The 25,378-nt window shown below is 36.4% G+C and overlaps 1 protein-coding gene across 1 annotated transcript in view; it reads left to right on the plus strand.

Moving 5' to 3' along the window:
* The first annotated feature begins 980 nt into the window (after positions 1-980).
* LOC129255073 (gamma-butyrobetaine dioxygenase-like) overlaps positions 981-25,378 on the plus strand; it is a 41,651-nt gene continuing 17,253 nt past the window's right edge. Inside the window, exons 1-3 of the mRNA XM_064095537.1 lie at positions 981-1,612; positions 15,282-15,592; positions 22,912-23,017. Of these exons, the coding sequence (XP_063951607.1) occupies positions 1,049-1,612; positions 15,282-15,592; positions 22,912-23,017 (981 nt within the window). The 5' untranslated portion in view covers positions 981-1,048. The remainder of the gene's footprint in view (positions 1,613-15,281; positions 15,593-22,911; positions 23,018-25,378) is intronic.

A 25,378-nucleotide genomic window follows, 5' to 3' on the forward strand; every position in this document is an offset into this window, starting at 1 on the left:
ATCTAATTTAAAGGCTTCCACAAAGAAAAATTGCAAGTCAATTTTTTCCTTATGTATTTCTTTGTTTTTAGAATTTCTTATATATTTCTTTGTTATTATCTTTTGTTTTTCTTTTTTTTTCAATGGAAATTATCACAGACCCTTTTTATGAATTTCATCTTCCCTTAGACTTTGTACACAAAGTATAAAATATGCCATTTTCGGCATGACATTGTCTCGTAAAAAGTCACGTGATGTTGCGATGCAATACCCGTATGTCGCGAATTTGGTCTCCAAAGTTGCGCGGCATTAAAAAAAAGTCATAAGATTTTGCTGCACCACAGTATCTTTTTGTGTTTCGGAAATATCGCGCGAAGCGCCGAAGGGGGCGGGGGATCATGCCCCCCCCCCCCAGTCGTTTTAGTCAACTAATGCGAGTGCCGACCGCTTGCTGATTTAGTTAGAATTACATCTAAACACATGAAGCACTTTTTGTATTCATTGTAATCATGATTATCATACGCATCTCACTAATCAGATATTGCGAGCGCGAAGATCGAGCTGAATATTTAGGAAATTCAGACCTGAAGAGGGGCATTCTAAGGCTTGTTTGTAGGAATTCATGAAGAGCAGACATAATCACCAATCCACATATGCGAACGCAAAAGGAGACAATCACTTTAATAAGTCCTGAAAAGAAGTATATGTCACTACATAAATCAATAATAACATGAAGTGCGAGGAAATATTTGGTGTATATTTTATTCTTTTTTTTTTTTGGGGGGGGGGGGCAGCCGATTGGGTGGCACGTGCCCCTTGCCCCCCGTATTTACGCCACTGACACAAATATATATATATATTATGTGTGTCTTTTCAACCCTATTGTCTGCATGTACATGTATTTGTGATGAGTTACGGGAGCGTTAAATCAGTTACAATGGCTATTCAGTGGGTTTTTTTCTTGCATTTATACATATAATAATTGATTATTATAGATAGACGCACATGATCGCAGCAGTTTGATAATAATACAAAGGCTTCCACCATCCTCAATTTTTTTCTTCTCATCATGTTGTCTACAACTCGTACATCACGTCGAATCCTTGATAAGCATTGCCACTTGAAGTCAATTTCGTACTCGCCACTCCCTACGCTGAGTCCCATTAAATTATCGACTACATGTCCAAGTGGGAAGTCCAGAAGCCTCTCATTTTCTGAGTTGCGAACTGTTTGCAAACCACGATATTTTTCAACATGGGATTGGGCTGTTATGTCGGCACCACGTTGGGCCAACGGCCATCACGGTCATCGTGGTGGCTGTGATCAGTTTTCTTCTTCAAAGAGATTGAATTCTAATGTATATGCTACAGAATCAATAATCTATCCATCAAGCTGGGAAGCTTATGCCGACATCGGAATCGAAGAAATCGAGCTCGCCCCATCAATGGACAGACTGTGTGTGACGTGGAAAAGTACATCGTCATCATCGTCGACATCGTTCCCACTAATATGGCTGAGAGATAACTGTCGATGTCCCCAGTGCTTCGATACTACATCCTTCAATCGCATCATCTCCATTAAGAATATGGACGCCAAGCTCAAATCCGTATATCTGGCCGATAAATGCAAGTCTGTAAGTTCAAAAACTCTTTACTGTAATTATTTGAATTTTATTTGTGTTTTTACCCGGGACCTTCTTAGAATGATAATTGCTCGATTTTTTTTAAACTTAACTATAAAAATGATTTTACATGAATTGGATTTCGGTATCCTCCTCCTCCTCTTCCTCCTTCTTCTTCTTCATAAACTTCTTCTTCTCCTTAACCTTCTTCTTCTTCTTCTTTTTCCTTCTTCTTCTTCTTCTTCTTCACCTTCTTTCACTTCAGCTTCATCATATTCTTCTATTCCATTACCATCATTACTACTACCAATCCTGCTACTTATAGATTGGTCTACAAAATAATTCCTTTTTCTCATCCTTTTTTTTTTTTTTTCTCTACCTACCAATATTTGGCAGTCTTTTCAAAAGTGTTTTTACACACGTTATTGCACTTGCTATTGCTGCTATTATCATCATCATCATCATTATTATCATCACCATGATAAAAGTTATCATTATTATTATTTTTACTGTGTGTTATGATGTTGGAGCAGTTTTTGTTGACATTATGTTCAACCTCCTAACATGCCTAACAGATAATGGTTTCCATTACAGGGTTTTGTACGCTCAATTCTCCTGTCATAATTCTTTCCCAACTCCTGTACACAGTAAAAACGCGGTTTCAATTATTTATGCACCGCTCTTTTTTAAATATGAACCTTACAGTAGTTGTTTCAATGGTTCAAACAAGTGTTTAAAATCTTAAACAACAAAGTCTAATTTTTAATATCCAATACTGGAAAAGGGTAAGCATGGATGTCTGAACTGTTAAACAACTACCATGACTACTGAAATGTTCATGGTTACACTTCGTAATTCCGAAACACGTAAATTGACTATTCCTCGATGTTCGTTAATCCCAAAAGAAAAAGGGTTCGTTAATCCGAAAAAAATAGGGTTCGTCATTCCAAATGTTCGTTAGTCCAAAATGAAATAAGGTTTGTTATTCCGAAGGCTTAATCCGAAAACGAAATAAGGTTCCTTATTCCGAAGGTTCGTTAATCCGAAAATAAAATAAGGTCCGTTATTCCGAAGGTTTGTTAATCCGAAAATTGAAATAATCTGTGGCGAAGCCGGGAATACCGGTAGGGAAAGCTTGGTGGAGGGGGTGGCTAGAAACACTTTCATTTTCAATTGTTATGAGGATGGGAAGGCAGGGGCGCGCCGGCCGAACGTATTTTCCAGGGGGGGGGGGGGCAAAGCCAAAAACGAGTATATGTCAAAATGGGCCTATTAGTGATATTTTCACCATAAGATAATCATTTGTGTGATGTAGTTTTGTGCTTTGTAGTAAATAAGTTTAGCAAAGTCTGTTTTGAAGTGTTATTTTATTCTCATTATATATTCAGGGTTTTTACGCGGTTTGGAATTTTTTTCAAATCTGAAGTTCTAATTAGGCCATGTTATTAAAATGTGTCATTTTGAAACTTATGAATTTTTACCTTGCCCCCACATTTTAAGGCACTGCACCTCCATTTGAGCCATAATCATATCATGTAAAGTGTCATTTTAAAGAAAACCAAATGATCTATTCATTGATATTAATTACCAGTGGCGTAACCCCCCCCCCCCCCCCAATCGGCTGGCAAAAAAAAAAAAAAAAAAAACGGGGAAAAGGAGAAAAAGAGGGAGAAAGGAAAAGAAACGTAGTGGGAAAGAAGAAATTATTGTTCATTATAATTTTATATTATATTATGATTATGTTATGTTCTATTACATAAGAAATATTTATTTCATAACTTTATGAAAAACAGTTTCATCATTTTCTATGTCTTCATTGTTCCTAGTGCTCGCATTGTCTGTTTAACGAGACTTATAATCCTGTTGTACCAAAACCTCCTGTTTCAAGTCAATATACACCAAATATATTTCCACGCACTTCGAGTTATTATTGTTTTATGTGAAATATGCTTCTTTTTCATGACTACTTAAAGTGATTGCCCCATGTTAAGCTCTTCATATAAAAAAATATCCTGTCCGTGCTTACGTTCGCATTAGTGGATTGGTGAGATATGTCTGCTCTTCATGAATTCCTAAAATCAGTCTTTAAATGTCCCTTTTTCTGATCTAAATATTAAAAAAAATTCAGTTCGCGCTTTGCGCTCGCATCATTTGTTTAGTGAAATACGTATGGTCTTTGTGAATTCCTACAAACAAGCCTTAAAATGCCCCTCTTCAGGTCCGAATTTCCTAAATTTTCAGCTCGAGCTACGCGCTAGCAATATATGATTAGTGAGATGCGTGTGATAATCATGAATGCAATGACTACGATTGCTTCATTGTATTTAGGTGTAATTGTAACAAAATCAGCAAGCAGTTGGCATTCGCATTAGATGACTATGGTGAGAAATGGATTCTTAACATATAGTCCTTAAAATGTCCGTTTGGGGTCAATATACAGTATACAAAAATTTCAGCTCGCGCTTCGCGCTCGCATTGTTTGCTTGGCGAGACAGGTATCATGATTACAAAAACTTGCTTATAATGTCCCTTTTTAGGTCTGAATATCAAAAATTTTCAGCTCGCGCTTCGCATTATTTGATCAGTGAGATACTAGTACACAGCTCCTCGTCATAATATTTAAGGTTACCAAAAATTTTCTGTAGAATCTGATTTTCTGTGCTATTTCCCCTATTTTGAGGGTGCTGAACATGAATCTGCTTGTTGCCAAATTTATAAATGCCCTCTTCGACCGTTGCCATGGCAACGGATTAATTTATCAAAAATAGCTTGTATTTCCCTGTAAATGGTAGATAAGCATGATATAAATTAGCCAATAGATTGAATTCAATGTTCCAATTAAATACAAATGAAATTCAAAATATTTAAGATCATCAAAATTGTTCCAATTGGCCCGTTGCCATGGTAACGGCTCATTTTTCCTCCAGAAAAGTAAAAATTTTGATTTAAAGTCTGTTTTTTATTTCATTTTCCCTGCGTTTAGGGTGTTAAACATAGGAGTGGTTTTTGCTAAATGTATAAATACACTCTCATTCCATTGCCATGGCAACCAGATAATACCTAATTTGGTAAAAATAGAAATAACATGGTAAAAAAAGACAATGGCGAAAAATACAATAAAAGCGACCTACATGTACATGTAATCTACATGCATTGGGTTTTTCCCACTCATTTACTAAAAAACTACATAAGTGTTATGCATGAGTTCATTGGAATGATAGGAATTGATGTTGCCTTGACAATGCTTGAATTTAAAGATAAATATCAATATTGCAAATTGGCCGTTGCCATGGTAACAGCTTATTTTTTCTCAGAAAAGTATACATTTGATAAAATATATTGTAGAATCTGAATTTTCTTTCATTTCCTCTAATTATATGATGCTAGATCTATATGTGCTTGTTGCTAAATGTATAAATACAATCTTAGGTCATTGCCATGGCAACCAAATAACATGGGGGAGATAATGGTGGAAAATACCATGAAAATCACAATCTACATGCGTAAGGTTTGAACCATTAAATATTGAACAAAAAATACAGAAAGTAGTCTGCATGAGTTCATTAGAAAGAAAAGAATTGCTGTTGCCTTGGTAACACTTGCATTTAATATAAATATAAATATGAATGTTGCAAACCTCCCATTGCCATGGTAACATCTTATTTTTCTCAGAAAATTACAAAATTGAAAAAAACAAATTTTCCTTTCATTTCCCCTAATTTTAGGTCGCTCAACATACAGTTGAGGCCGAAAGTTTACATACACCCATGGAATTCAGTCAAATTTGTTCGTTTGCCAAACATCCTAAAATTTACTATATCTTCAGAAATTTAAATACTACCATGACGAATTTGGTGTCAAATGAAAGAGCATATTAAGCTTTTTCACATGATAAGGATGCCGATGGGATTAAAGTAGTAATATTTGTATAAAATTTATTCTATTGTTATTGTATTTTCAAACGTCGTTTCATAGAAATATATAAATGTCAAATCTATGATTTATATCACTTTTTCTATCATTATATGTCACCACTGAACAAAAAGTGTGATCTGAAATGTTTGTGTTGACAAGTAACTAGCAAAAATATGAAATGTTTTTGTCAAGTTTTTATTTTCAAATCGTCTAAAATATGAAGATTTTTTTGGAAAAATTACACCTAAATATTTCAGCTCCAGATGACAAAGCAATTTGATGAAGGGGCAAGACATACTCATTTGTTTGATATCAAATTTGTCATGATAGCAAAAAATATTTTATAAGATACAGTAAGTTTAATGATGTTTGGCAATTGTCAACTTTTTAAAAAATTCCTAGGTGTATGTAAACTTCTGTCCTCAACTGTACATATGCTTGTTAATGTAAAAATACTCTCTCGGGCCATTTTCAATTTAGAATTAAATCCAATCCACATAACATGTACTCAAATGAATTATCCAATTACACTCATTTTAATGCTGGACAATTTTTGAAGAAAAATGGTACTTATTCTGCATGAAATCCAGTATTGTAACTCCAAAATGACCGCAGATAGTCATTTTGATTATAGTGATTTTGGGTGATTTGTGCTTAAAAGTGTAAAATATAATACATGTAATAAGGGGGGGGGGGGGCATACATTTGATGAATGACAATTTTAAATCTGTCAGGAGGCGATGTGGTCTTGACCTCCTAATCTGATATTATTGCCATAACCAAATTGGCAGGTGGTGTCCATTTTGAAAAAGTAAACTTAGAAATATTTTCATAATTTTGGAAATATATGGATCTATATTATGATATTTCAACAAAACATTGGGTAATCATTAAATATAATTAATCATATTGCACAAGTTTCATGTCATATGATCAAGGTCATAGGTATTTTACGATCACCAAAATTTGACCATGTTGTTTTATTATCATTGAATCTCATAAAGTTTCTGAAAAAACAAACCTTTGAGAGTGCGTATATAAATCTATTTCAAGAAAATTGGACATAAAGGTATTCAACTATCACATCATTGTGCATGAGTTTCAGGTTAAAGTTATGGTCAATGAACGTTGACTGTACTGTGGTATCAACATCAAAAACTTTACTTAGGTTTATTAATTTTCAAGATAATTAGATATCATGTCACTAGGTGAAGGTCAAGGGTCTTTTGAGGTTAAAAAACCCTTAGGATTCTATTATTAAATGAATAGGCTTTCATGAAAGTCCCACATTGAGTCTACATTAGAAATGGAAGAATTTTACCTTTGTTTCCTCAAAAGGTCAGTTATATCTAATAGGTGGCCATGATTATGTCAATTTGCCAAATAAACTTTGGAGTTAAATTATCTTGAACAGCTTTCTATTAAATAAATACATACATTTTAACATTTATAGCACTTCTTCATGTAAACATGCTCAAAGCACTTTCCAATATAATTGTGGGGGGGGGGGGCGTCGTTGTCTAGTGGTTAAGACTTTTTCAATCTGAGGGATATTGGTTCGATTCCCAGCCAGGGTGTGTTTCCTTCATTAAGAAATTTATCCATATTGTGCTGCACTCAAGCCAGGTGAGATAAATGGGTACCTGCAGGATATAAGTCATTAAAAAGCTGTGAGCACCGGATGCGGTAGTCCAGCTTAGCCAGGGTAATATAGGAGCATTATACAAATCCTGTATTATTTTATTTATTATTATAAAAATGAATAATTCTACTTTTCAAGTGCTTTCAATACATAAAGTGGGTGTTACAAATAAAATTCATAGGTTTGTAAGCTTTAAAAAAACAATTGTACAGAAGGACATGAACGGATTTTGAATATTGGGACCAGTGAAACTTATGCACTGTTGACCTAAGTTGGGGGATAGAAAAGGGTCTGTAAACAAAAACCTAGCATGAAATGTATTGTGGTGTCAGGTTATCAATGGACAAGTAAACAAAGCAATTTTTTCTATAATTCTGTTTTTGACCAGTAGCAAGTGAATCTCTTTGAACAAAGGAAACACATGATCATACTTTCTGGCCGTTGAAATGGTACCGACTGCTCGATTCTGAATGTGCTGTAGTGACTATTATAGGCGGCTGAACACCAGTTCAAAGTGTCCCCAAGTGGTTATAAATACGAAGTAAAAATTAAAGGTCCCAGTACAAAACCCTGAGGAACGCCATATTGCAACCCTTGACCCTTTTTTTCTTAATGGCTACCGACCGCGATTCGTTTTAAAGGCAAGGTCAGTATGTCAAAGGTAGTTCAGATTTTGATTTCTTGACTCTAACACCCCCAAATAAATATTTTGAACAACTCTCTATCAAAATGGAATCACCCCGTAAAGTTGTCATTTTTCAAAATGACAGGCAGCTGTCAGTTTGATTTTTTCATGGCGATAATCTCTGATTAGGCGGTCAAGTTTAGGTCAGTTAACTGTGTGGACTTAAGATTTTAATTTCCTAACCTCAAAAATCTCCATGTTGCTATTTTAAAAACTCATTTATAGCACAAATGAACCCAAATTCCTTTTTTTTCAAACTGGCCACCAGCAGCCACTCTGGATATTTTAATTATATCATAGTCAATCTCTGTTCAGGAGGTCAAGATCACTTCAACTCATCAAATAGACTTAAGATTTTGATTTCCTTTTCCCTATAAAACTCATTCTTTATAATATTTTTATCAGCTTTATAGCAATATCCACCCAAAATTTCTTTTTTAAATGGTTTCCGGCAGCCATTTCAAAGCTTTTATACGAATTTCATGGTCAATTTTTCTTCATACAATTAATTGTCCAGAAACACATTATACATGAATGTGATTGGCAAATTTATTTTATTCCATTAACGTTTAGCTTTAAAATATAGACATTTGTGACCCTTAGATTGGCAGCCACCTTGAAGTTTGAAGTTGGGGTAATTCAATTCAGCAAATAGATGTCACATATCAATCTCTTGAAAACTTTACCCCTAAATCAATATTTCTGTCAGATTACTAGGCCAAATGGCCCAAAATATTCTCAAAATGGTCTCTAGCTGAATTCTCCCTAATTTCACAAACCCTTAGAAATATTGGCATACTGGCTATTTTTTTTTTTAATTTATTAGAGCACAAATGGTCAAAAAAAGATCTTTACACTCCACATTCCTCACTTGAACCTAGGAAGTGATTCGCTAGGTCCATAGGAGAGCTTGTGCGTCACAGACTGTAGATGGTTGGACCATTGGGTGACCCTTTGATTGTGAGCAGAGCCATCAAGGGATTCAGTCAAGTGAAGGAAGCTACATCTTGTTTTGAATCTCTTTTTGGCAGGTTCATAGTTAAAGGGTGGATGAAGAGGGTGATCTTCTTGCTTGTTTTTTCCACCTTTGCTGGCACCTATCTTCTAATGTGTAAATGGGCAATACCACACAGTAGGTAGAGATCATCTGCTCTTGTTTTGTCGCAGCCAGTAATTGCTCTGCAAGCAGCATTCAGGGCTGTATCAATCATTGCAGCATGTGATGACCGAAAACGGATGGGGACTGCATACTCAGCAGTCTAGTAGCATAGAGCAAGAGCTGTCGCACGGATGGTTTTGGCATCTGTTCCCGTTTTATGTTGGCAAGCTCCTTCAGGATGCTGTTCCTTGCTCAAACTTTAGCCTTTGTCTTGGAAACATTGTCTTTGTAGGTAAGGGAAATGTCTAGGGTGACGTCAAGGTAGATTGGCTTACTGGTGTGTTACAACCATTTTCTATACCATCTGAACCTTAGTTACTGGTCTGCATCTCTGTTTTTTAGGTGACAAGCACTGAGTTGGGTTTTTTCTGGATTTGCCCAGAGATGATTTGCAGCGTAGTAAGGAGTCAGGCCTACCAGAGCATTGCTGAGTGCTTTTTCATCTCTTCAGAGGACTGTTTCTGTGAAGCAATGCAAATGTCATCAGTGTACAGGTAGCTCTCATTATTTGGTGGATTGGTTGGTCATTTATGTAGATGCTAAAGAGTGGGACGATGATTCTTCCTTGTGGGAGACCTTTTGTGTGTCAGCCTTCTGCTACTGAAACCACTGAGATGCACAAAAACTGCTGATTTGAGAGCATGCTCTGAATCATCTGTGTCAGCTTAAGCCTTCCTTTGTCATCTCAAAGACTTTCCTTGTGAGTATTCGATGATTGTGTCATAAGCTGTAATGAGGTCAACAAAGGCTGCTCCAGTTATCAACCCTTTCTCAAAGCCATCTTCAATGTACTGTGCCAGATTCAGCAGTTGACTAGTACAGGACTTTCCTGGCCTAAATCCTGCCTGTTCTGGAATGAGGAGCTCATTCACCAAGGGAGCAATGTGGTTGAGTAGGAGCCTTTCAAAGATCTTGTATGTGTGACAAAGCAGAGATATGGGCCGGTAGCTCTTTGCATTGGCTGGTTTTCTGCCTGGCTTGAGTAAGGCAACTACCCTTGATTTCCTCAATAAGTTTGGCATTGTGCTTTCACTCAGACAGTAGTTTAGCGTGTCAAGCAGCCGTTGGAGTGCAACAGGTCCAAGATGTTTCATCTGCTCACAGATCGAGGACATCATCCAATCCAGCTGCCTTGCTGATCTTCATTGCTTTGATAGCATTGCACAAGTCGTTCATGCTGAAAGGTCTTGTGAACTCAGATGACTCTTGGCAGGCTGTCCGCACACTTTTAGGTTGGATCTTTGCGGGTAATTATGAGGGTTACCTTGGCTGTTCACTAGAAGCTGGTTGGCCACTTGGGACCTAGATTGGGACTTTGTAGAGTCTTTCCCAAGGATCCGAATCTGCATGGTGTTTCTGCCGGCCCTGAGTATAGCTTGTACGGCATTCTTGTGGAATATTCTTCCTTGATGATTTCTTCAGCAGCTCAAAAAATATGTCGTAATGAGTAGGGAGTGCAGGGAGGTTCTGAAGATATGTATCCAGATCTATGCCAAACTGCTCAGTTTACTTTCTTCAGGTTGAAAGTCTGCAGAAGGGAACTTTGCGAGGAGTGATGTTTACCACGGCATCAGGCCATTTGCAACATTGATATTTATCATATAAAATTAAATTATTTAACCACTATCAAAGCAGCAGCAACAAGAATATCAAGTTTAGCAACCTACGTGTATACTTTGGCGGAAATGAAAGAAAAATCAGACTCTGCATATTTTTATTAAAACTTTTCTGGTGTAAAATGAGCCGTTACCATGACAACAGGCAATTTGCAACATTGATATTTATTAATAAAATCAAGCATTCCCAAGGGAACATCAATTTTTATCATTCTAATGAATTCATGCAGAATAATTACATAATTTTGGTTTTGTTTTTGGTTTTGGTCATGTAGATTAGTTCGTTTTTACTGTACATCCCACCATTACCTTTTTCAACATGTTATTTTTTACCAAATAAGTTGGTATTTGGTTGCCATGGCAATGGTCTGAGATGGTACTTACATATTTACCAACAAGCATATTTATTTTTAGCAACCTAAACTTAGCGGAAATGAACGAAAAAAATGTGACTCTATATGTTTTTATCAAAATTTGTTCTTTTCTGAGAAAAATAAGATGTTACCATGGCAACGGGCGATTTGCAATATTGATATTTATCTTTAAATTCAAGCATTCTCAAGGCAACATCAATTCCTATCATTCCAATAAACTCATGCATAACACTTATGTAGTTTTTATTCTAAATGAGTGGGAAAAACCCAACGCAAGTAGATTACATGTAGGTCGCTTTTATTGTATTTCTCACCATTGTCTTTTTTTACCATGTTATTTCCTTTTTTTACCAAATTAGGTATTATCTGGTTGCCATGGCAATGGAATGAGAGTGTATTTATACATTAAGCAAAAACCACTCCTATGTTTAACACCCTAAACGCAGGGAAAATGAAACAAAAAACAGATTCTACAACTTTAAATCAATTTTTTTACTTTTCTGGAGGAAAAATGAGCCGTTACCATGACAACGGGCCAATTGGAACCAATTTGATGATCTTAAATATTTTTGAATTTCATTTGTATTTGATTGGAACCCTGAAATCAATCTATTGGCTAATTTATATCATGTTTATCTACCATTTACAGGGGAATACATACAATTTTTGAGAAATTAATCTGTTGCCATGGCAACGGTCGAAGACGGCATTTATAAATTTGGCAACAAGCAGATTCGTATTCAGCACCCTAAAAATAGGGGGATAAGCACAAAAAATCAGATTCTACAGAAAATTTTTGGAATTCTTACTACTTGCCGCCTACTATACATATTCGTTTAATGGCAAGTACTGTCCTTGTTTCTATTAGGTCAGTATGTTTCAATTAGGTCAGTATACCTGGCAACAGCGCGCTTCGCGCGCTCACTAAGTGAATCAAAAATTTTGCTGGTGCCCCCCCCCCCCCAATGCCGTGACCCACGGTACGCCACTGTTAATTACACATTGATATATACTAAAATCGAGGCGGGATTATCAATCAAAGTCAAAAGAAACCGCTGAGAAACTCACTCATCACCACAGAAAACAGAACAGTGACTTTCAATATTGTGTAATTTTGCCGCTTTTGAATTTTGACCTTGCCCCACATTTCAAGGCACTGCACCTCCATGTGAACCATAATCGTATCATGTAGGATATAATTTTTAAGAAAATTAAATGATTTATTCATAGATTTTAATTACACATTGATATGTACTGAAACTGAGGAGGGATTATCGATCAAATTTAGATTTCCAAACCTTTTTTGAGGAGTTTATTTTAAAGTGAGAGCATATTTTAACTGATCCACGCATGTACGCGTACTTTTAAAAAGGCTGTTGTCACTGCATTATTATAACTACCAACAAATAAGGAAAGAAATATGCCTCGACCCAAGAGATCCAAGAGTTGTGGCCATTCAGGTAGGGAAACACCGAAAGAAGATGTCATTTAAACAAGGGTAGAAGTAGAAGAAGTGCAGGAAGAGACAATTGGAACGGAAGAGGAGGTCAATGACGAGCAGAGCCAGGTAAAAGAACAAGACACCAAACTAGACTAGGTCCAAGTGGAGCGCCTCTGGCAGTCTCACCTTCATCAAATACCCCCAATTGGCCAAAGTCCATTGACCCTAAATGACCTTTGACCTTAGTCATGTGACTTGAAACTCAAGCAGGATGTTCAGTATAAATACTTTAATAATTTTATGTTCAAGTTTCGTGAACTAGGTTCATATATTTTCTAAGTTATGATGACATTTCAAAAATTTAACCATAGGTTAAGATTTTGAATGACCTCTGACCTTGGTCTTGTGACCTGAAACGCATGCAGGATGTTCAGTAATGCTTGATTAACCTTATGGTCAAGTTTTATGAACTAAGTCTATATACTTTCTGAGTTGTGATGTCATTTCAAAAACTTATCCTTCGGTTATTAAGAATTGGTGATGACGCCACCGCCGCCGGTATCCATCTCTGAGTGCCAAAAATGTGCATTTCCCGACCCTTGGTCGTATGAAACTCTTAGCCATGGGTGTCGATCACGGGGGGGATGGGGGGGATATATCCCCCCCCCCAATATTTCAAGTGGGGGGGATGGCCTGTATTATCATCCCCCCCCCCCCAATAATTCAGGGTAGAAAAATTGTAATAATGATGATGAAAAAATGAAAAGTTTGATAATGATGATTATAGTATGCCATCAATCAGTTTGTTTCCCTCGCAATATTGTTATTAAATAAAAACATTCTTTTCCAGGGCTTTTAAACAGATGGGTGGAGGTTCAAGATGAAAAAGAATGAAATGTTTATGTACCGGTATATTATATTTTTTAAACACATGACATAAAAGGACCCCGACGAAAAAAAAACTTTTGTTGATTGGGTGTTCCATCCCACCAGTGGTGAATAAATTATTTTTAAGAAATCAATTAATTCAAAAGGGTGGAAAATAAACGGGTGGAAAAGGGTGGCAAGATAAACAGGGAAACCTTCATGGACGTAAATCCTAGAGGGGTAGATCTTGAAAAAGTACAAAAAACTTTTCTCAGATTTACCCCTCCCCACATCCAAGTGCATGATGTTTGTCCCATTTAATCTACAACCCTTTTGAATATTAAACATTTTATCATGTGACCCCATCAGATACCTCTCATGAAAATATTGAGGTTCAGTGAGCTCAATATAATATGATCATATTTTTACAATGCCCATCCAATCGGCTGACAAAAAAAAACGAGGAAAATGAGAAAAAGAGGGAGAGAGGAAGGGAATGTAATGGGAAAGAAGAAATTATTGTTCATGATGATGTTAGATTATACTATAATTCTGTTATATTACATAAGACGCATTTTTCATAACTTTATGAAACATAATTTTATTAGGGCCCATGTCTTCATTGTTCCTGGTGCTCACATTGTCTGTTTAACTTTAACGAGATATATAATCCTGTGGCACTAAAACCTCCTGTTTTCAATATACTTCCTCGCACTTCGAATTATTATTTTATGTGCAATAGTATGCTTCTTTTCATGACTACTCAAAGTGATTGCCACATTTTAAGGTCTTAATATAAAACATTTCTTGTCCGTGCTTATGTTCGCATTAGTGAGATATGTCTGCTCTCCATGAATTCCTAAAATCAGTCCTTAAAATGTCCCTTTTTCTGATCTCAATATCAAAACTTTTCAGATCGCGCTTCGCGCTCGCATCATTTGGTTAATGAAATACGTATGGTCTTAGTGAATTCCTACAAACAAGCTTTAGAATGCCCCTTTTCAGGTCTGAATTTCCTAAATTTTCAGCTCGCGCTTCGCGCTCGCAATATTTGATTATTGAGATGCGTATGTTAATAATCATGATAACAATGACTTCAAGTGCTTCATGTGTAATTCTAACAAAATCAGAAAGCGCTTAGCACTCGCATTAGATGACTGTGGTGAGATATGTAGTGGATTCCTTAAATATAGTCCTTAAAATCTCCCTGTTTGGGGTCAATATATACAAAAAAATTCAGCTAGCGCTTCGCGCTTGCATTGTTTAGCGAGACAGGTAAGTATCATGATTACAAAAAGTTGATTATAATGTCCCTTTTTACGTCCGAATATCAAAAAATTTTAGCTCGCGCTTCGTGCTCGCATTATTTCATCAGTGAGATACATATCTGTTTAATATATGGCACTGTCCTTAAAGTGTGTCTATTAGGTCAGTATACCTGGCAATTGAGCGCGCTTCGCGCGCTCACTAAGTGACTCAATATTTTTGCTGGTGCCCCCCAATGCCATGACCCACGGTACGCCACTGGGCTTACTTGTAACACAAATTGAATTTTGTGATTTAAGTGGGGGTAATATTGAAAGATCCACATCCACAAGAATATTTGTGTCAATCATCCCCCCCAACCAAGAATACCGATCGACACCCATGCTCTTAGCACTCGTAATAAAATCTTGATAACTCGTTCACAGCTCGCTTTAAGTCGTGTAAAAGTCACTGCAACTCATACTAAGCTCGGTCTGACTCGTTTCGCGCTCGGTTCACTCGTACAGCGAGCGTAGTGAACTCGATGTTGAGTCTTTTGTCACTCAAGCAAATTCCAGAAAAAACTGTAAATTTCACGCGAGCTTGTGCGAGTTAAGGCGAGTAAGAGCTCGCGCAGCTCGCGTATGACTCGCCACTCCAACTCGCCTAAGTGGAAACCTTGCTCAAGTGACTGTGTGACTGTAGCAGCTTTAAACATCCTTTTATTTCCTGTGTAGATCAACATCATCTGGGATGATGGTCACGTGAGTAATTATCCAGCAAGGTGGCTACGATGTAACGCATTTGACGATTTGGAACCCGATCCCCTGGTCGACATTCAACCAAATTTATGGGACGCATCGAGATGTCGTGATCGTATGCGACGGTTCAACTTCAACGAACTCCTGTCCGATGACCATACATTGTACAAAATGTTGCTGGATGTGAAGGTGCTTGGCATTGCATTGGTTGAGAATGCACCGCAAAAGTTGGGGCAGGTTAAGAAGCTAGCGCAGAAAGTCGGATTTCTCTTCCCCATCAATTACGGGTAAGATATAAATCTGGGTATTTTGACATGAAAAGTACGGAAGCTTAAAGGTGCCCCCAGAAAACGAAATGAGAAGACGAGGAAAGAAGATCGACAAGACGAAATCCTCGATCTTGTCCAGTCATTTGATCTGTGAGATACATGTGCGTTTAATGGCACAGTCCTTAAAATGTCTCTATAAGATCAGTATACCTGAAAAATGAGCGCGCTTTGCGCACCCACTACTAAGTGACTCAATTTTTTTATGGTGCCCCCCCCCCCCAATTTCGTGACCCACGGTATACGCCACTGTGTGTGGTTGTCTATATATTCTGAGTGAACCTATATTTCAGAATTTTTCAAAATTTTTGCTCACAAATTTTACGTGATACGCCATATCTATCCCCGTCATTTGTTTCAAGCTAGTGCCCTTTTCGGAAGAGAAGGTCACTTTTTCCCCTGTGCCCCCCCCCCCCACTTTCAACTTAGCTCCGCCGCCCCTGGATATAAACTTCAGAAATATAGTTTCATATATGTTTCATGTATGTATGATACAAATATCATATACAATGATTTCTTTCTCCCTCTTTCTCACCTTTCCCCTTTTTTTTGATAAGGTTCACACACAAAAAAGAAAAAGTGTTGGAAATATAAAGACAACTTCAGAAATATAGACAACCAAAAAATTAAACGGAATGACTGAATTATAGTCTATCGCGAATAACCATCTTGTACTCTCGGCACCAACAAGTTGACTTTCAACAACTCGTCATCTTGTCTTCTTGTCCTGACAAAGTCGACTTGACGAGATTGAGGATCTTGTCTTCTTGTCTTCTCGTCCTAAATAAGTCGACTTGACGAATTGAAGATCCTGTCTTCTCGTTATAAATGAATTGACACGACAAGAACGAGGATCTCGTCTTTTTGTCTTCTTTCCTCGTCTTTTTGTCATCTTGACTCTTTGTCTCGTCTTCTGGGGGCACTTTTAAGCTTCCGTAGAAAATGGTCCTGGCCGCGAAATTATTTTCCCCACCGCAGTTCTGAAAGCCAATGTGAATATTCATGACTTGCGTCTTCGGAATAAGAGTACACACGCGCATGGGACTTAAAATAATAAAATAATTGTGGTCGTTCGCATTGCCATGAATGAATCAGCACCTTCAAATTGCCGGTACCCTGGTCTTAGGCTTAGATCTAGATCCAATTTTTAAACACTTATCAAATTGCCATTGATAACAGGAAAAATGATAGGCTAGCGCATTAACTTTATCTCAAATCTGGACCTGTTTACATATGCCTACGGCTGACTTATGCCATGATTAACTTCGAATTGGTTATTCCGAACTTACAGGAAAAATTATTTCGCGTCCGGGCCAGGGTGTGATTTTAATCTACTGGTGAAAAGGGGAGGGAGAAGATTAATGGAATAAAAGAAAGAATGGGTAAGATTGATAAGTCGATATCAAACCCAGAACTAATATGTCCCCTATAGATCGTCCTGCGACCCCCCCCCCCCCCCCACAACAACAACACAAAAAAAACTTATTTCTGGCGCAGTGCCTCTGGCAATGAAAACCATACAGGCCTCCTTTATATGATTATCATATTGCCTGGATAATGCTTAATAATATCCACTTATAAGCATGCCCACTGTGGTTAGCACGCCTCGATGGTTTATCAGTCAAGTCTTTTGACTAATAAATCTTTTGACCCGTAGGGGAAAAAGTTGATTTTAATACTAAACAAATGATCATACTAAATGTAAAATTTGCATATGAAATTTACACAGGAATTTACCAACACACATAAAAGAGGAAACAAGGGCCTGGCAGAGGCACATTAATCTGTCTAAGCAGGTCGTACAATACAGAGAACCATAGATTTCGAGTCATTTTACTGAGCTTGAAATCCAGCCGGCTTTATACTCCGTTTATACAAGTAGCACGTCTAATCTTTGGATGTCGTCCAATGAAACGAATCCACGTGAGCCAATCTTGTTCGATTGTAAAAAAAAAAAATCCACCTCGTATAACGTGTGTGACAAGGAACCAGTAATCAGACACAACAAAAAAGGGGGGTCCCCCCTTAAACAAACATCCATAATTTCCGGACCGATGGGAGTTTTTGGATATATTTTTACATGAGCGTGTAGGTAATATTATAAGCTACCCGCTGAGTAAATGCTATGGAGGTATTTTATGTCACGCTTCAGTGAGCACCGCTAGAAGGCAAAATTGTCACTTTTCAAAAGTCACAAGGCAAGTATCATGACTTTGATTCATCTTAATTGTAACTTTTGAACAGAATAATTTTAGATTGCTTGGGTACAGTGGGGTACAGATGCGGGGGTAAACTCATTTAACATTCTCTTCAGGTACATGAAGTAACCATTATATTTAATCCCGTCCTTGACATGAATTTAAATTACTTCTCTATATAGATTTTTTCCCGCCAATTTTATGATTCATTCCAAAAGGCAATACCCTTTGTTTGGCAACGGCTTAATCTTATTCAAATAGGCAGAGTCCTAACGTAATAATACGATTCATTCCTTAACTTTTCCAAATATTTTAAACAACTTGTCTAGTAAGAAAGCGATTATATAGCTTCTTTTATTCAGTTCATTCGTTTGCCCACATCCACAGGTCTCGCCAAACAGGGCATGGATTTTATGCACCACTGGTCATTTCCCGCCTATAACATTGTTCATGAATTTTATTCAATTGGTCGATGAATAGCATGAGTGAACCAAACGCTACTGCTCTGCACCAATCAGTATTACCACCCCCCTTCTCTCTCTCTCTCTCTCTCTCCACAGCGGCAAGTCATGACGTACAATATATATTTCTTTTTTTTTAAAGCAGCAACAACCTGTATGCAAAATTCTATCTATAGTTTTTGTACATTCACGTGTATAAGAATGCATACTTCAACGTAGATATCCGGCTGTTTTGTTCATAAAATTTACTTATGGACGGTCATTGATCGAAACAACAGCCTTTAAATCGTTTGTAAAAATAAGAATAGGGAAGAGAGAGAGAGAGAGGGGGGGGACACAATGCCTTTAAGTAAATCATTCCTGATTGTGTTGATTATGCTTGGTTATGCTTAATACACAAGAATGTATACAAGTTTTTGGTCTTGTCTTTTCAGCCACATGATGGATCCATTATATTGTGTTGGTCTTGTATTTTGAAATCACTAGTGTTTTTTTTTCCCGCCACTTTTTTAATCAATCACTATGCCGTATACGCCCATTCTTTTGGCCCCAACTGCTTAATCTCTTCGTACAACTTAGAAAAAGCCCTAATTAGTTCCCATCTTATTCTTTGACTACTCAAATATTTTAATCGGTTTGTCAGAAAAGAGATCCATTGCTACATTATTAAACTGTGAATGGTGGGCTTGTAGTGCTTTCTTGAACTCTCTATATACTTCCAAATTAATTCAAAGCTCATTTCCAGTCTCCCTCTTTTATTTATTCCTTATGGCAACAGATTTCTAGGAAAAAAATACTTTGATGAAGACCATTCTCGGTATTTTCCAGACTGAAAAGTGTGTAATGCGGTTTCAATGTATTGATTCAATGTAGATTATGTAAGAATCTTTTTGTTACATGCTTAGAGATCTATAGTATTGACTCAATCTTGTTGATTCATTGTTCTTTTTTGTAAATATTGTCTTCTTCCAATCCCCTCGTAGTAAACTCTAAGTTTTTATTTGCTGAAATTGTTTTATCCATTGTATTTTTAGGGTGGTCGAGCTCTGCTCTGCTGCCCATCATTGACCAAGATGGGTCTTACTTTTTTTGCATTCGTATATTATGTTCTTATTGTTGATACACAAGCACCACTTTCACACATGAATACACCTGTACACACACACTCACGCACATGCACCACTTGCACAATTGCAGTTGACCTCTCCCCAAACCTCCGGTACTTTACATTTTCACGTCCCCCTGTTTGAGTCACATACTTTTACTCCAGATATTTTCATTGAGAACCCGCAAGATAGCAAATATTACACTCCCCAAGAATTCAACAACGAATTTAATTTTACTCCAGATAATCTATCCCTTTTACATGCAAACATAAGAAGTCTAAATAGCAACTTTGAATATTTAGTTAACCTCTTACACTCATTAAATAACTTTCAGTTTTCAGTCATCGGTTTAAGCGAAACATGGCTACATGAAAATTCTCCTGACATGTTTAATATACCTAATTATAAATTAATAAGGGCGGACCGTAAGGGAAGAAGAGGAGGAGGAGTTGCTTTTTACATTTCACAAAATCTCAAATTTAAGATTCGATCTGATGTTAAATTATTGCATGCAGAGTCATTGTTTAAAGAGATTGAAAATTCTAATTCCAAAAATATCATCATAGGATTAATTTATAGACCCCCTGATACAAATATCGATCGTTTTCACGATGAACTAGAATATTTTTTTCATGAAATAGGGAATGAAAACAAACATTTTTTTTTTGCTCGGTGATTTTAATATTAACTTCTCGCCCTCATCTGACATTAATAATTCATCCAATTTCATGAAATTGATATATTCGTTTGGCTTTATTTATATCATTAATAAACCCACAAGGATTAACTTGAATTCATCAACTCAGATTGATAACATATTTTCGAATGTTCATAATAACAAAGCCAAAGGAGGGATTTTATGTTCTGAAGTTTCGGACCACTTGCCTTTTTTCTTAACTTGTGAATGTAAACTTTCTTTCCCCAAATCAAACAAAGAATATACTTATCGTAAAGAATCTAAACAAAATATAGAATTACTGAAGCAAGACCTAGATTTGGAAGAATGGGATGATGTTTATAATGAAGTAAATCCCAATATTGCATACAATAACTTCAATAATACATTCAAACATTATTATGAAAAGAATATCACTATAGGTAAAGTAAAAAACCAACGTAACAAACCCAAAAATCCTTGGATAACGAAAGGTTTACTGAAGTCCATACAGACACGTAATCGCCTATATAAATATCACTTACGCAATCCAACTGATGATTCTTTAAAAGAATATAAAATATATCGTAATAAACTAATAAAATCAATTCGAATATCCCGAAAATTGCACTTTGCTAATAAAATTAACGATGCCAATGGAAATACAAATCCAACTTGGAAAATTATCAAAGAAGTGTTGGGTACAAAACCACACACCCCCACCTAATGATAAAATCACTCTCAATGGATCTGAAATACTTGATCCCACTAATTATGCAAACTCATTTAATTCTTTCTTTACCAATATTGGGCCCGAGCTTGCAAACAAAATCAATAGTCCCAACGCACATTTTACAGATTACCTCTCAGATCCAAATCAAGAATCTCTTTTTTTTAGCCCCAACAAACCCCTCCGAAATAATCACTATTGTTCGTTCCCTTCATAATTCTAGATCTTCTGGTTGCGATGGCATTAACATGTCTCTTCCTAAGCAAATAATTCACCCTCTTGCCAGCCCTTTGACTCACATATTTAATAACTCCCTATCTCAATGTGTTTTTCCAGACTTATTCAAAATAGCAAAAGTAAATCCAATTTTAAAAAAAGACAACCCTCACGAAATAAGTAATTACCGTCCCATTTCCTTACTTCCAACAATATCTAAAATTCTAGAAGAAATAGTTTACACAAGACTTTATAAATTCATAAACAAATATAACATTCTAAATTGTAATCAATATGGTTTTAGAAAAAAATATTCAACAGACTTAGCATTACTTCAAATTTATGACAAAATAACAAATGCCATAGCGAACAAAGAACACGTAATTGGCATTTTTTGCGATCTTAGTAAAGCGTTTGACACCCTCAACCATGAAATTTTACTATCCAAACTCAACCATTATGGAATACGAGGTCAATGTCTCTCATTTTTTAAAGACTACTTAAATAATCGAAGGCAATATGTCAATTTTAACAGTAGCGACTCTGATTCTCTTTTAGTTCGATGTGGTGTCCCTCAAGGTTCCATTTTAGGCCCACTTTTATTTTTACTCTACATTAACGACATTATTACAACCTCCTCTATTTTATCCTTCGTTTTATTTGCCGACGACACCAATATTTTATTCTCATTAAATAATATCGTAAATCGTGAAATTGATAAAGTATCAAACTGGTTCAAAGCCAATAAACTATCCTTTAATACAAAAAAGACACATTTTATGTATTTCAGACACCATTCCCATAACATTAACACACCGATTGACATTAACATTGACGGCACCCCCCTAGAACAGAAAAAACAATCTAAATTTGTAGGTGTAATTATGGACGAATCTTTGACTTGGAATCAACACATTCACCATGTTACGATGTCCGTTTCTAAAAGTATTGGGATAATTTCCAAGTTAAAATTCACTCTTTTTGACAAAACTTTATTCTTGTTATACAATTCATTAGTCCTCCCTTATATAACATATTGTAATATCGTCTGGGCAAATTGTGGTTCTTTCAAACTAAACTCTGTCTTTAAACTACAAAAAAGAGCAATCCGTATGTGCACAGGGTCACATTACTTGGCTCATTCTGACCCATTGTTTCATAAACTTAAAACCTTAAAAATCTTTGATATCAATACGATCCAAGTAGCCATCTTTATGTTCAAATATTTTAATAATCAACTTCCTCCATCCTTTAATGATATGTTTAGGTTTAACAGGTCTGTTCATTCCTACCCAACCCGCACATCAGGAAACCTTCATCTCACCAACCCTAAATTATTAATAACTCATAAATCAATTCGACATTATGGTCCTGATATTTGGAACAATTTTCCAGACAGCGTTAAGTCATGTTCAACAATATACTCACTTAAAGCCACTATTAAAAGAAAAATCATCGAATCATATGCATCCCCCTCTTCAAGTTGATTATTCAACTGCCCTTTACTTCACCCGCACCTGCACCTGCATTGCACCCACTTGATCAATGAAGAAAGACATTTATGTACCATTTTACGAGGCCGCCATCTTTTTCAAGCTTAACCGCTCACGATGGCGGTCTCCTGCATTCGTTTTAACTGTTATTTTCTTTTCATTGAATATTGCTTATTGTTAATATTTATTTCTCATTGCTTTACTATGACTATTGCTTAATTGTTTTGTAAAACTTTATTGTACCACCCAGATGTTATGTTGCATATTTGTAGCCTGAGTGCAGAAATAAAATTCAATCAATCAATCAATCAATCAAAATGTATAGTCCATGGTTTGGTTTTGCACTCTTTCTGGTTAAAGTCTCTTTAGTAAAAATGGGATCTAAGAGTCTATTAATTTTTTCAATATTTTTTTTTTAAAGCGAATCATTTGAGGTTCAGCTGAAAGATGACGCTAGCACTGCAGCCTATCTGTCTTGTGATCTACCGTTGCATACAGACACTGCCTATAACAGCATAAGACCTGGAGTAAGTCACAACTTTAAAATAAATAATAATTACATACCGTGTGAGTAAAAAAATGACACCTAATAAATACCCGATTAAAGGAAAATGTATGTCATGAACATATGATAATTATAAATATGGCCGGAATGGGTATCTTTTTCCAAATAATTTGATACTATAATTATGTGGTATGTTTTCACGCTTGGATAATCAGTAGGTATATTCTTTGCAGTGATGTGAATTTTGATTTGCGCTAAAATTAATGAATCCAGATGTCAATGATGCCATACAAGGGTTGTATTAAAATCAATTTCCAAAGAATGACGTCAGAATTTTTAATAAACACATTTTAGTATCAATTTTCAAGTTATTTTCATAAAAAGTAGAATTACAAATAATAAAATGACAATAACGATAAGACTTACATCGCGCCAAATCCACTTTGTAGAGTGCTCAAGGCATTTTTTAGAACTTATAAAAGGAATTAAGAAGAATTGGAGAGAAATTTTTTAAGGTATTGTTTGAAAGTTTCAGAGGTCAAGCACTGTTTAATGTTTTCATTAAGAGGCTATTCCATAACTTGGAGGATGAGTGAACAAATGATCTTTCCCCCAGGTTTTGGAAACTTTGGTGGTAACGAGAGAACTGGAAGAGGGGGAACGTAAGGATCTTGAAGGGGTTTAACTTTTGATCAGTGAAATGAGGTACTGGGGAGAAGAGCCATTGGTGACAGAGTGGATTGTTAACAACAAAATCTTAAACATAATACGTTGTTTTACAGGGAGCCAATGTAAGGATCTTAAAATAGGAGTAATGTGAGTGCGCCTGGTGGATAGAGAAACGATGCGAGCGGCAGCATTTTGAAGTTTCTGAACTTTGACTTACTGATTCTGGTGTAGATTGAACAAAAGGGAGTTACCAAAATCGAGACGGGACGAAATTAAAGCGTGAACTTATTTATCTGTGGCCGGTCGAGACAAGTATTTCCTAATACAACCGATATTTCGCAATTGGTAGCGAACTGATCTGGCAATAAAAGAGATGTGATTCGACATTGTCATGTGAGAATCAAAATATGTTTACTAACTCATGTAGAATTATGACATCATCCGGGCATCTGGAATCATTCTTTTACCCATTCCTTACTTTGGCGCAAATCAAAATTTACATCGCAGTACAGAATACCTTCTAATTATCCAAGCGTTAACACATTAACATGGCTTCAAATTATTCGGGAGAAGATTTATTCCAGGCCATATGTAATAATTATGTGTCCATGACATATTTTTTCCTTAGATTTTCCTTCAAGTTAGTATCGTTATACTCGCAGTTGGGAAATAGGAGGATTAATTTTGAAAAAAGGTCGTTTCTCGGTCCTTATGTATAGCCGACATTTGAAAAAAAATATGAGCGCATGTCAGTCTTAATATTTGAATAATATAGGACGAACAGCTTTCATTTTAGAGCACAGCACTGGGCCTATATAATAAAACACAAATCGGGTGAAGTCTAGTGTGCAAATGCCATGAAGATTGAGGTCAATAAACAAGACTTGTATAGATCTTTATTATTCGCGGCATTCATGCGACACTCCTATTTATGAAAGATAAAAGTGGCTGTTCGGTAGAAGGACAAACGAAAGAAATGACCTGCAGCATATATTCCGGCAGCCAAACCCTGATTTGGGGGGGGGGGGTGGGCAAGGTTGCATTGGAATGTCATTTTTTAACTGATTTTGACTGGTGAGACCTTCTATTTGAAGAATCTATATGCTGGAGCTCTGTCAGCATTGAGCAATTTGAGATATACTCAAAATCCAAAATGACCGCTGGCAGCCATCTTGGATTTTCAGTTTACTCACTTTAGCATACCTAGAATTTTCAAAACTTGGAATATAAAGGTTTTAGGGGGCGGAAATCAAAAATCAGAAGTTATATTGGGGATATAACCATGCTTCGATGTCGAAATATACAAATAAATAGCGGCCATTTTCCATATAAATGTATATATAAAGTTGATGTCTCTGCGCCTTGTAAGAAGCAAGCCGCAACTGAAGAAGTTCATGTAGTACAGACAAGAGCACAGAAGGCAAGACCTGAACCGAGACCTCAACCACTCAAAAGTGCCTTCTCCTGTCACCGCTGATGATCTGCGGACACAGCAAAAGGCTGACCCCACTCTAAGTCAGTACTACAAACTGGCAGAAGACGGCGATCCTAAACTTGGTAAGAATGTATCAGTTTCTACCTTTGTAGTTTCGAAGGGGATCTTGTATCGACATTATCAGTCGCCCCCAGAAGATGGGAACCATACAACTCAACAAGTAGTTCTTCCCAAGAAACTCAGAATTCAAGTAATGAAAATTGCTCATGAGTCTCTCTT

The sequence above is a fragment of the Lytechinus pictus genome, chromosome 2 (genome assembly GCF_037042905.1).
Source record: "Lytechinus pictus isolate F3 Inbred chromosome 2, Lp3.0, whole genome shotgun sequence".
Taxonomy (NCBI): domain Eukaryota; kingdom Metazoa; phylum Echinodermata; class Echinoidea; order Temnopleuroida; family Toxopneustidae; genus Lytechinus; species Lytechinus pictus.